The sequence below is a fragment of the Chiloscyllium punctatum genome, chromosome 25, assembly GCF_047496795.1.
Source record: "Chiloscyllium punctatum isolate Juve2018m chromosome 25, sChiPun1.3, whole genome shotgun sequence".
NCBI lineage: Eukaryota > Metazoa > Chordata > Chondrichthyes > Orectolobiformes > Hemiscylliidae > Chiloscyllium > Chiloscyllium punctatum.
The window spans coordinates 60,557,296-60,569,586 of record NC_092763.1 but is presented as its reverse complement, the minus strand read 5'-3'; the positions used below and the strand labels follow the sequence as shown (position 1 = coordinate 60,569,586).

Genomic DNA, 12,291 nt, shown 5'->3' with positions numbered 1-12,291 from the left:
AGGCTCATTGGTCTATAGTTCCCTGGCTTGTCCTTACCACCTTTCTTGAACAGTGGCACCATGTTTGCCAACCTCCAGTCTTCCAGCACCGCACCTGTGACTATCAAAGATACACATATCTCAGTAAGAGGCCCAGCAATCACTTCTCTAGCTTCCCACAGAGTTCTAGGGTACACCTGATTAGGTCCTGGGGATTTATCCATTTTTAAGCATTTCAAGACTTCCAGCACTTTCTTCTCTGTAATATGAACATTTTTCAAGATGTCACCATCTGTTTCCCTACATTCTATATCTTCCATGTCCTTTTCCACAATAAATACTGATGCAAAATACTCATTTAGTATCTGCCCCATCTTCTGCAGCTGCTCACAAAGGCCACCTTGCTGATCTTTGAGGGGCCCTATTCTCTCTCCAGTTAATCCTTTGTCTTTAATGTATTTGTAAAAACCCTTTGGATTCTCCTTAACTCTATTTGCCAAAGCTATCTCATGTCCCCTTTTTGCCCTCCTGATTTCGCTCTTCAGTATACTCCTACTGCCTTTATACTCTTGTAACGATTCACTCGATCCAATTCTTTTTATTTTCTCTGCTTTTTTAATTTCCTTTTTCACTTCACTGTGCTTGCTACACTCCTCATGGTTTCCTCAATCGTTACTTCTTCTGAGATTGTCGTATGCTCTACTTATCGGCTTTATGTTACCTTGTATGCTTCTGGATAACCAGTGTCTCTTGATTTGGCAATAGCATCCTTTTACTTTGTCGGGACATATCTACACTCTGCTTGTAGAATCTTGCATTTGAATGCATCTCACTGACATGGCATTCAAGTGTCAAATAGCTCTTACCAGTCCATTTTTTGCCAGATCACCTCTCAGCTTTGCAAAGTTTGCATTCTCCAAATGTGTTCTACCTTTTTCCCTTTCCATAATAATCCCAAGTTCCCACAGGAGTGTAAAACCTTGACAATTTTCCCTGGCGTGTGGATTGTTGGCTTTTTAGCATCTTTCCTGATGAGCTTCTAGTGGAGTTCAGCTGTTTCCTATTTCATATATCTGGGATAATTTTGTTTTAAATTCTAGAATACATTGAATTCTTTAAGATTTATTTTAACCCCCTCAGGCCAGATTTGAGTTGACACTACAATGTGTGACCTGATTCAATTCCCTCTTCACATATTATCTCTATTTGTCTGGCCTTCATTCTGCAATATTACCTCCAAAGAGCTTAACAAATTGGGAAGTCATAAGATATAAAAATTGTAAAAGATTACTTGATATTTTGTCTGCTGGGCAATATTCATCCTTCAATCTTTACCACAGAAACAAATTAAGTGTTTGTGTCTTTGATGTTTGAGACAACTTGTCTGCAAACATGATTTGGAGATGCCGGTGTTGGACTGGGGTGTACAAAGTTAAAAATCACACTACACCAGGTTATAGTTCAATAGGTTTAATTGGAAGCACACTAGCTTTCGGAGCATCGCTCCTTCATCAGGTGGTAGTCCACCTGATGAAGGAGCGACGCTCCAAAAGCTAGTGTGCTTCCAATTAAACCTGTTGGACTATAACCTGGTGTTGTGTGATTTTTAACTGCCTGCAAACAGTGATTGTTCATGGAGATGCATTATTTTTCTCTCACATTCAGTAGCACAGAATATCAGCGAAGCCATCTCTATTCTGTAACTGTTTTGGCTAATTATAACATTACGAAGAGTCATTATAGTTAACTTACTGCAATGAGCTGGTAAGAATTATTCATCATGGCAATCAGCATATTAAGCAAGACAACCAAGGAGATGACATTGTAGGTTCCAAACATGGTGGCTCCAACAAATTCCGTGAACTCATGCCGAGCTTTTACATTAGTGACGTACAAATTCAACAGACCAAATACTGACCAGAATAAGGATTGCAGTGTCTCAAATAATCTGCAGAAGAGACAGAAATGTGACAATGTTATAATTTTTCACAATATGTGCAGCTTCAGTTGAATCTAAGAATGAACTCCTGGTAAGTGGTCTAATGGATAACATTCAGAAGTGACTTCTCATCTGTGATTCACTGCCAATATCAAAATGCCAAAGCATTTTTCAAATTTCACTGTTATTTTTGGAAAACCATGTGATGTTAAGGCACACTGTTTGGTTAGATCATTGACCTAACCATGGGGCAGCACGGTGGCTCAGTGGTTAGCACTGCTGCCTCATAGCACCAGGGTGCCAGGTTCAATTTCAGCCTTGGATGACTGTCCATGTGGAGTTTGCACATTCTCCCTGCGTCTACGTGGGTTTCCTCTGGGTGCTCCGGTTTCCTCCCACAGTCCAAAGATGTGCAGGCCAGGTAAATTGGCCATGCTAGATTTCCCATAGTGCTAGGTGTATTAGTCAGAGGGAAATGGGCCTGGGTGGGTTACTCTTTGGAGGGTTGGTGTGGAATGGTTGGGCCGAAGGGCCTGTTTCCGCACTGTAGGGAATCTAATCTGACTGATGAACTGTGTTAGATACTGATATTGGGTGTGTGATATGGCCCAGGCCAGACCCCCTCAAAACATATTAAGAAAGTAGCCCAGACCCTAACTTTGCTAGTTGTTTTAAGCAGATGTAATCAGGAGGGATGCAATTGGTCAAACCACATAGTTTTAAACAAAACAGAATTTATTTACAAGATTACCAAATGAATCACAAACAAAATAGAACAGAATACAAAATAACTTAACTATCTGAAAACCCAACAGATCATCCCAACTTAATGATGCTGTTGCAACACTTGCAACAATGCCCACAAACAATGTCACAAATCTCTGACAGGAGAGATTTCAGAGAGAGAGTATCAGCATGGACATGCTTCTTTGGGGTCCAGCAGTTTCTAAACACTACAGTTAAAAAACAAACCAAACAAGAAAAAAACTGATCTGGGATAACTGGCCACTTCCTTTTCGTTGTGCAAGTTTATAGAAGAAGAATCCCTATAGTGTGGAAAGAGGCCATTCGGCCCAACAAGTCCACACCGACCCTCTTAAGAATAACCTACCCTATTACCCTAGGTTTACACCTGACAAATGCACCTAACCTATACATCCCTAAACACTATGGGCAATTTAGCTTGGCCAATTCACTTAATCTGCAAATCTTTGGATTATGGGAGGAAACCTGAGCACCTAGAGGAAACTCATGCAGACACAAGGAGAATGTGCAAACTCCACTCTGACAGTTAGCTGAGGCTGGAATCGAACCCAGGTTGCTGGCGCTGTGCAGCAGTAGTGCTTTTTTTTAAGAAGTGTTTTGTTAAAACTTTAAAGCCTTTTGCTTGAAGCAGCATCAGTTAGCTCTAATCAAATTGGCCCTAAAACCCATCCAAACCCAGACCTTTTGGAGTCTGTATCTTTTATGACCTCTTAAAAAAAACCAAGTACTACATAACCTTGTTAAAGGTGCAGCATTGTCACAGTGGAAAAAATTCAAAATAGATTTACCTCTTACATCAATGCATTTTCAGATTCCATTTCCAATTGAATAATATAGAAAGTAATTGCAAAAACTAAAAGTGTAACATTGTGATTCAGTACGATCAGCACAAGATCAGAGTTGTGATATCTTCATATGAAATACTTGAGAAATCAGGTCATTCCTGAGGACTATTACAACTCTCTATGACAGTATCCATAAAGATGGTTATCACTTTATTTGCTAAAAGTTATTACAAGGCTGTATTTTTCTGTATTGTGTTGACATACATGCATAACTTGGACATTGCCTAAATAAAAATCACTCAACACCAGGTTATAGTCCAACAGGTTTATTTGGAAGTACTAGCTTTCAGAGCGCTGCTTCTTCATCAGGTGGTTGTAGAATATAAGATCGTCGGATACAGAAGTTATATCAAAAGTTTACAGCAAGTTGCCTAACTTCACTAAAGTTTTGCTAAAAATTCTGTGTCCTATGATCTTATACTCCACAACCACCTGATGAAGGAGCAGCGCTCTGAAAGCTAGTGCTTCCAAATAAACCTGTTGGACTATAACCTGGTGTTGTGTGATTTTTAACTCAATTTCAGCAAGTTCTGTGTTTCTCCATCAGTCAAAAATGTCGGGCTGGTAAAAATCGCTGAAACTTGCTCTCAAGTAGAACATTACTCAGGAAATGCTTTTAAAATGGTAACTTATTCTTAATCTCATTCATCACCTCTGATTCTGCCAGCTTATAGTTTCAAATTTTAGCCATGAATTGTTAATTATTGTGTAATCATGTAAAGAAACAAAAAAATTTCAGTGGCAGTAAAATTTCCTCCAACCGAATGTTCATTTAGTCAAGAAGCCTTGACAGCTGAATTCTAATGATTGCACAGCTGCTTTGTCAAAAACAACATTTTGCTTGAACCAAGAACTTGCATAGAGTGCAATAAAAATTGCAAATCTGTCATCCGCATCTAAACTTATATTCAAAAATTCAACTTAAACACAGCAGAAATCATTGACCAAAATCTGCATTTTTCAGTCATTTAAATTTCTCATTAGACTACAGTTGTGCTCCCAGTGAAATTTCACAGTGGGTTGATGATTATAATTATATTTCTTATTGTATTCTATAAATCCTGACATGACAACTCCACGCATCTGGATTCACAGCAGCAGAAAATGCAAACCCTTATCATTCCAGTTAACTACTGTCAAATTGTTCAGTCTTGTCACTGCTATGTTAATTATTCACTTCAACATGCCCAGATTGTGATTGTTTATTTTTACACTCTAGCTGAAGCAGAAACTTTAACCTTAGTGATAGATGGGAAGTGACAAAAATACTATCACAGCATTGTTACAGGAGAAAGATTTAGATATTCTCCCTAAAATAGATCAAAAAGTGAGATCAATATATTCCCATGATTTTACATACTCCTCAAAACAATATAGAAACAAATATCTGAGGTCAATATTTCAATACTTATTTTTTTAATGCTCTATGTTTTCCATTGGGATCTCTGATTAGGCTTTAGGCAGGTAATACGCAATAGGGACCTGCCTAAATGTTAATGTATGGAACTCTGCTCCTTTTGAAGTGTCAATTTATTTCAATGGGATAAAACAAAGAACTGTGGATACTGGAGATCTAAAACAAACAAAAACAGAAATTGTTGGAGAAATCCAGCAGGTCTGGCACCATCTGTGGATGCTTCCTCTCTACAGATGCTGCCAGACCTGCTGAGTTTCTCCAGCAATTTCTGTTTTTGCTCATTTAAATACAACCTGGCTTTGTGATTTCTCTGGGGTGGAGCAGTGAATCCAGAAGGAATCTAGCGTGACTAATCAAATTTGAGGCTGGCCTAAAGACTTTCTTGCAATTTCAAGGCGCAACTTAATTGGACTTTGATTCCCTACGGTATGAAGACAGGCCCTTCGGCCCAACAAATCCACACCGACCCTCTGAAGAGTAACCCACCCTGACCCATTCTCCTACCCTATACTTACCCCAACTAATGCACCTAACCTACACATCCCCGAACCCTATGGACAATTTAGCATGGCCAATTCACCTAACCTGCACATCTTTGGATGAAAAGAAATCCTCTTCCATATGGGTTTAATAGTAGTGTGCCACCATACAATGAAATAACTTCCAATGATTCAGCAAGTTTAGATAAATGTGAGGTGCTGCATTTTGGAAGGGCAAATTAGGGCAGGACTTATACACTTAATAGTAAGGTCCTGGGGAGTGTTGCTGAACAAAGAGACCTTGGAGTGTAAGTTCATAGTTCCTTGAAAGTAGTGTCACAGGTAGATAGGATAGTGAAGAAGGCATTTGGTATGCTTGCATTGAGTATACGAGTTGGGAGGTTATACTACGGCTGTACAGACCATTGGTTAGTCCACTATTGCAATACTGCATAAAATTCTGGTCTCCCAGCTATAGGAAGGATGTTGTGAAACTTGGCTATTTTCCGTGCAGCGTTGGAGACTGTGGGGTGACCTTATAGAGGTTTATAAAATCATGAGAGACATGAGTAGGGTAAAAGGACAAGGTCATTGCCCTGGGATGGGGAAGTCTAAAACTAGATGGTATAGGTTTAAGGTGAGAGGGGAAAGATTGAAAGGGACCTAAGGGGCAATCTTTTCACACAGAGGGTGATGCATGGATGGAATGAGCTGCCAGAGGAAGTGGTGGAGGCTGGTACAATTACAACATTTAAAAGGAGTTTGGATGGGTATGTAATTAGAAAGGGTTCAGAGGGATATGGGCCAAATGCTGGCAAATGGGACTAGATTTATTAGAATATCTGTTTGACATGGACAAGTTGGACTGAAGGGTGTGTTTCCATGCTGTATATGCCTATGATTCTATGAATCTAAGTTTATCCGGTGGATAGCTGTGCATGATAGAACAGAAATATCTATGGTATTACTTTGTGCTAGGTCAGTTAAATGCAACCAGACTATGGTAGAAATTACAATGTTGTTAGATAGGGGAATAAAATTGTCCAGTGGCAAGCCTTGTTGGAATATATATGAAATTTGGTAGTGCAGTCAGATGCCCTGTTTAATAAGAAACTGACTATCTCCAGGCTCAGTGAATAAAATGGCTGCTAATAACTGAAACCAAAGCTCAGCAAATGTGACAAGCTTGAAGGGAGGAAGTGACACAGTCAGATGAGAAAAAGTGACCTTCCAGATATGTCTGATCTCGTTCCTCATTTTTAAATTAGAAGACTTTTGTTTACTGTCAAGTCTTTTAACCTAAAAGTATGACATCAGCAAATGTCACACTTCAAAGTTATACTAATCCCTGAGTAGTTTAAAGTTAAAAATCACACAACACCAGGTTATAGTCCAACAGGTTTAATTGGAAGCACTAGCTTTCAGAGCGCTGCTCCTTCATCAGATGGTTGTAATGAAGGACCTGATGAAGGAGCAGTGCTCCTAAAGCTAGTGCTTCCAATTCCAACCTGGTGTTATGTGATTTTTAACTTTGTGCACCCCAGTCCAACACCGGCATCTCCAAATCCTGAGTAGCTCAAGCATCCACTTGCCTGTTGATAATCTCAAAACTAAATAACTAATTGGGAATAAATTGAAAACATCAATGAGGAATGTGCAACCACTTCAAAATCAACTTTAAAAAATCACTTCAAATTCTCAAAACCTTGAGACTTGAATGTAGTATACTAGTCAAATAATTTTCTTACAATGTATTCATATGCCATTTTCTTCTTCACACGAATGTATTAATCACAAATATAAGTTATAATGTAACACATAAGAAAATAAACAATTTGAAAAAAGATATTCCCATGACATTGGTCATTATGTTTGAGATTTCCCTCATTTATGCCTGTCAGTAATGTTAGCAATCTAAGGATTTTATTTGGTATTGTACTTGTCCCTTGTGAGTTGAGGATTCTTATCTGTGTGGGAAAATTCTGAATAGTGAGAGTTCTTTTTGTCACTATGTTCCTGCAGTGCTCAATGCATCATAACAACTCATCCTACATGAAAAGCAGATATGAAAAGAGTGGGGAATTACAGTTCCTAGATGCCAATTGTCTGTGAGTTTGAGAGATATCACTGGAATTGTAACTTCTTCCCTGTTGTCAGGTTTCTATGAATGTTATAGCAATAAATCCCACAGGAATCTACTCCTTAGTGCACAGATTTCAGAAAAAGAAATCAAAAGTTAAAAAGTAACTGCAACATTTTATGCAAATTTGTCCATTGAAAAAAAAATGAAGTTTTGGTATCATTTAGGATGAGATTTTTTCTAGCATGATAAATGAAGACATTACAAGACACTTCCATGCTGACTCAGGACATTGTGACTGAAGACCCATCAATCAAAGGGTATCAAACCATTAGAAGTGACATTATTTTGAAGTACGGGTCACTGAAAACTCATCATGGCAGAAATCTCTTTGGACTATGGTTGACTAATAACTGCTTCCGTAAGAGCCTCAAATCTACTTTGAGATGTAACAGAGAGAAAAGCTTACTTTTGTAATCGTATAAACATGGAGAACGTAGGAGTTTGTTTTTCTGGAAGATCTGCAATAACATCATGGTTATCCTAGCAATTCTGAGGCTGAGATTACAAATCTGGTGATGTGAGTTCTCATTCCCTCCTCGCAGGTTGTGAATTGAATTTAATTAATTAAATCTGGAGTAAAGTGTTGTTAGCTATGGAACCACAAAGGTCCTTGTTTGGGAAAGAGACCTGTTGCCCTTGTTTGGTCTAGCTGATACATGAGTGGGGTTGACCCTTAACTGCCCTCTGGAATAGTGTAGCAAATCTTAAGGCAACTCACCACTACATCCCCAAGATAATTATGGATGGACTGTAAATGCTTGTCCTGACAGCATGCCCCAACTTAGTGAATGATTTAATAAAAGTACAATTGACCTTGGGTAGAGCATCAAACAAAGATATATTATAATGCAACAAATTGGAAGTGGTTGCTGTTATTTTACTGTAAGCTTGTTCTTTTTCTCACAAACTGTTGAGTAAGCAAAGTTATAAATATAAACCTTCCTGTTTTACTTCATCTAGTATCAGCTCTGAATATATTTCTTCTTCAGTTAATGTTTTACAGTACAAGGTGAATTGCTCGGATTTGGGATGCAATAAGATTCATGCTAAACATCAAAAGACACATTTAACACCCAAAGGACCTGTGAGCAGTGCTACAGGACTTTTCTTAGTTCAAGCAAAGATGTTCCACAAGTTTTGTAACCAAAAAGACAGGAAAAAAAGGTATAAAAATACCATTAGACAACTTTGAAATAGTTTAAAGATTATTCAGTGGTTTAGCTTTGCTCATTATAATACTTAATAAGCGGACTTACGTTGAAAATGCATTGTTTTGCTTCTCACACCGTATTCCTTTGCAATGATTGGGCTCTTCAGAAGCGCTGGTCTCATAGTAAAAATACAGTTGATTCAGTCCATTTGCAAATGCAAGCAGCACCAGGCAATAAATGAAGAGGAACTTGAGAATATCAAGGAGCATGCGGCCCAGTGAGATTTGTAGTGGTCCCAGGTGAGAGTTTGCAGTGAAAAGGGAGATCAGACGAAGGGAGCTGAAAATATTGGCTATTGCAAACAGGGCTTCTGCAATCAATGTTGGGTGCCACATCTCCCACTCTTCACGAGGGCGTGAGCCATTGTACTTTAAAACAAAGCAACAGGTTAGGGCTGGAAAATCGAATTGAATGCATAGACATAGCATTTGACGAGTAATAAGATACTCCTAATTCCGAGACTTACAAATCCCATAGAATTTGCAATTATCTCAGATGTCTGTCCGACCTCACTGAACTAGATATGAAGATCATGGATCATTTCTTTTTAGTTTATCATGAACTGGTAAAAATTTCAGAAGCCAACTATTACATCCAGAATTAGTTAAACGTCCTCATGGCCAGTACGTTTGGCTCTTTACATAATATTGGTCCTGTTCATGTTGAACTTGTTTTGCACTCCTTCTGTGCAGTGTAACCTGTATGCCTCACTGTCCAAACATCCTATGACTGGTATATCCTTGCTTATTATGATCTGCCCATACTGCTCGCAAAAAAGCATTTCACTGTACTGAGGTACATGTGACAATAAATCAAATTAAATCTGAAAAGGTCTTATTCTCAGGTTCTTGGGAAGTTCATCCATGGATCATGAGCCTTCACTCTATGCAACATAGTTTTGCTCAATATGTTCTCCCAGCAGAATCCCTCCCCTATTTTGCCATCCAGCATGCTGGTACTTCAGCACAGAGGCTGAGACTGTCCAAGTCATATACCAATTCAAATCTGCAATGCTGGCCCTCTAATGGGAAAAAAATTCATGGAGAAATGCTAGTCTCATTCATTATATATTTCAAGATCAACTTCAGTATTTCTACTGCCAACTACCTCACATAGTTGCCCAAAAAACCCACTGGTAGAAGACCCGGTAGCAGGTGAAGCTGGATTGAGATCCTAAGCACCTATTGGCAAGCTCTTCCAATGAAGCTATCAAACTGCTTCAAAACCAATAGCTAGCCATATGACCCAGCCTGCTAAACTCTTGCTGTACTTCTGATTAACATGAGAAAAGATTATATTTTAAAAAACCTAAGGAAAGCGTAAAATAAAACCCACTGATGTGGAATAGGGAAAAGAAGCCTGTTCCTGAGTCTTTAGCGAATGATTAATACTATCCTGACAAGAGAATCTCGCTCCAAACTTCAGTGCTCTCTTTCAGAGAATGGGTGCAATTTTGAAAACAAAATGTTACTAGTCTAGATGTAAGCACTCAGGGTTGGGCTGTGCTTGATGCTGTTTTGGTAAGGTTGTTGACCTAGCTATTGGGAATATATGCCTCAGAAGAATGCTGAGGTGGCAAATCGCACTAATTCACATCCACACTGTCAGTTTCAATCTTAACGCCCCAGCTAATGCCATTTAGCCAATGGAAGCACGCCAGCAGCAATGGCCACACATGTGGCAATGTCACTACCCGTCTGGAACTGACATCCCCACAACTCTACCTTTCATTTTCTGAGGGTGCTTGGTCATTGAGGTGCCCACTTCCTGGTACTGCAGCCTCAGCAATGGACACAGCTAGAAAGGGTGATGGGTTGAGCTACCAGCTCTCTGACTGTGCCAGCAGCTTCTGCACATGGACTCTATTTCTTATTTGGACTACGCCATAGTGGCAACCACTTCGCTGGCTGCTGGCAAGGTCCTCTGCCATACGATCTCACAAGCAGCAAAAACAGTTTCAGACTCTCAGCCCTGACAGTGGGACTTCTATATCTTGCACAAAATTCAGCCTTTATTTTCTTAAATTCACAATTTAACTTGTGACATTGTTGTTACTTTAAGAAGGTTATTTTGTCCTTGGTTTTTTTGAAGAGAGGTCTTAAAGGCAGAGGCGCCAAAGAGTCTAGTTTAACAATGGAAGGGGAGTGGCCAGTTCTCCCAGTTCAGATGTTTGCTAGTTTTTTATTAGCTGTAGCAGTTACAAGATATGAGAGTCCAGGGGAGTTGCAAGCTTCACTAAAGAATTCCTCCCGAGATCTCTCTCCTGCCTGTAAGAATCTGTGTTTGAATTTACCTTTTGGCCAAGGGGTGGGTTTGTGCGATGTTACTGTATTGGAACAGCTAATTAGTGATAGTTACTGTATCAGGTTGGTTAAGTCTTCCAATAGTTGTTATTTTAAATTCTGCTTTCTTTTGTTTGTGTTTCAACTGTCATGTTTAAATAAATTCTACTTTGCCGAGTGGTCCTACCAGTTGCATCACACCTGGACACCTATTCACATCTGCTTTTAAAATAAGAAAAAGTTAGGATCTAGGCTACCTTCTTAAAGTATTTTGAGGGGGCTGGCCTGGTCCATAACAAACTCCAAAAACAAAATGTAATCTTCGTTACTGACTTGAGTGTGGTTTATAGTATGAAATTTGACTGAAACTGCTTAAACTTAGATGCATTCTCTTCACAATTCTCACGTACTCTTAGGAGAAATGCTTTTATTCAGCAGAACAATTTGACATCTGGATAGATAAGAAGCAGTCTAAGGAATACATTTTCACCTCACAATTGCAGATTTTTAACCTCACCATTGCTAAGGAGGACTGAATTCCTGTGGGAAACATACAGTCTTTTTTGTGTGGAAATAGATTCAGGTGTGATGGGACTCCAAAGCACTTTGCTACTTAATGGCAGCAGTAGTCCTCCTCCTCCTATTTCCCAGCACTGAATTTTGTAAGGTGGGAACCTGCCACGTAGTCACTTTTAAAATCGAACCTACTGGTGGATTAAGCTACTCTTGTAGCTGAAACCGAGCAAGTTGACTGATGTCCTCCCTGCCCATGGCAACTCAGAGATGGGAACATGAGGAAGAAAAGAAAGCCTTAACTTGTATCAAAATGTAAAGAATTGTAAATGCATTGAAATTGGTCAAACAAAGCTAATTATAAAACTCTGCTAACTAACAGTAATATGAAGGGAAGTACCACACTTACGAGTAACAAACGTAAAGGGTCTCAGAAGGAAAAGCCAATAAAACTGGTAACTAAGGCATACTGGTCTTGTGTACCTCAAAACGGAGTTCCAGTAAGTATTTCCAAGTATTACTTTTTATTTAAAAACTACTTTCTCCCTTTGGGATGTGGGTAAAGAATTCTGATCATGTGGCTCAAGTGTGGCAAGACAGAAGGCCTGATGAGTGCTGGGGAGCAAGGCTGAAGATTGGGAAGCCTGAAGAGTGACAAATCCCCAGTTCCTGATGGTTTCCATCCAACAGTGTTAAAGAAAGTAGGGGAGCACATTGT

At 39.2% G+C, this 12,291-nt stretch overlaps 1 protein-coding gene across 1 annotated transcript in view; it reads right to left on the bottom strand.

Moving 5' to 3' along the window:
• The window catches only part of LOC140495986 (short transient receptor potential channel 5-like), an 87,479-nt gene that overhangs the window by 19,493 nt on the left and 55,695 nt on the right, over positions 1-12,291 (bottom strand). The window contains exons 6-7 of the mRNA XM_072595367.1: positions 8,824-9,146; positions 1,732-1,927 (exon numbers count right to left, since the gene is read on the bottom strand). Coding sequence (XP_072451468.1) covers positions 1,732-1,927; positions 8,824-9,146 — 519 coding nt within the window. The remainder of the gene's footprint in view (positions 1-1,731; positions 1,928-8,823; positions 9,147-12,291) is intronic.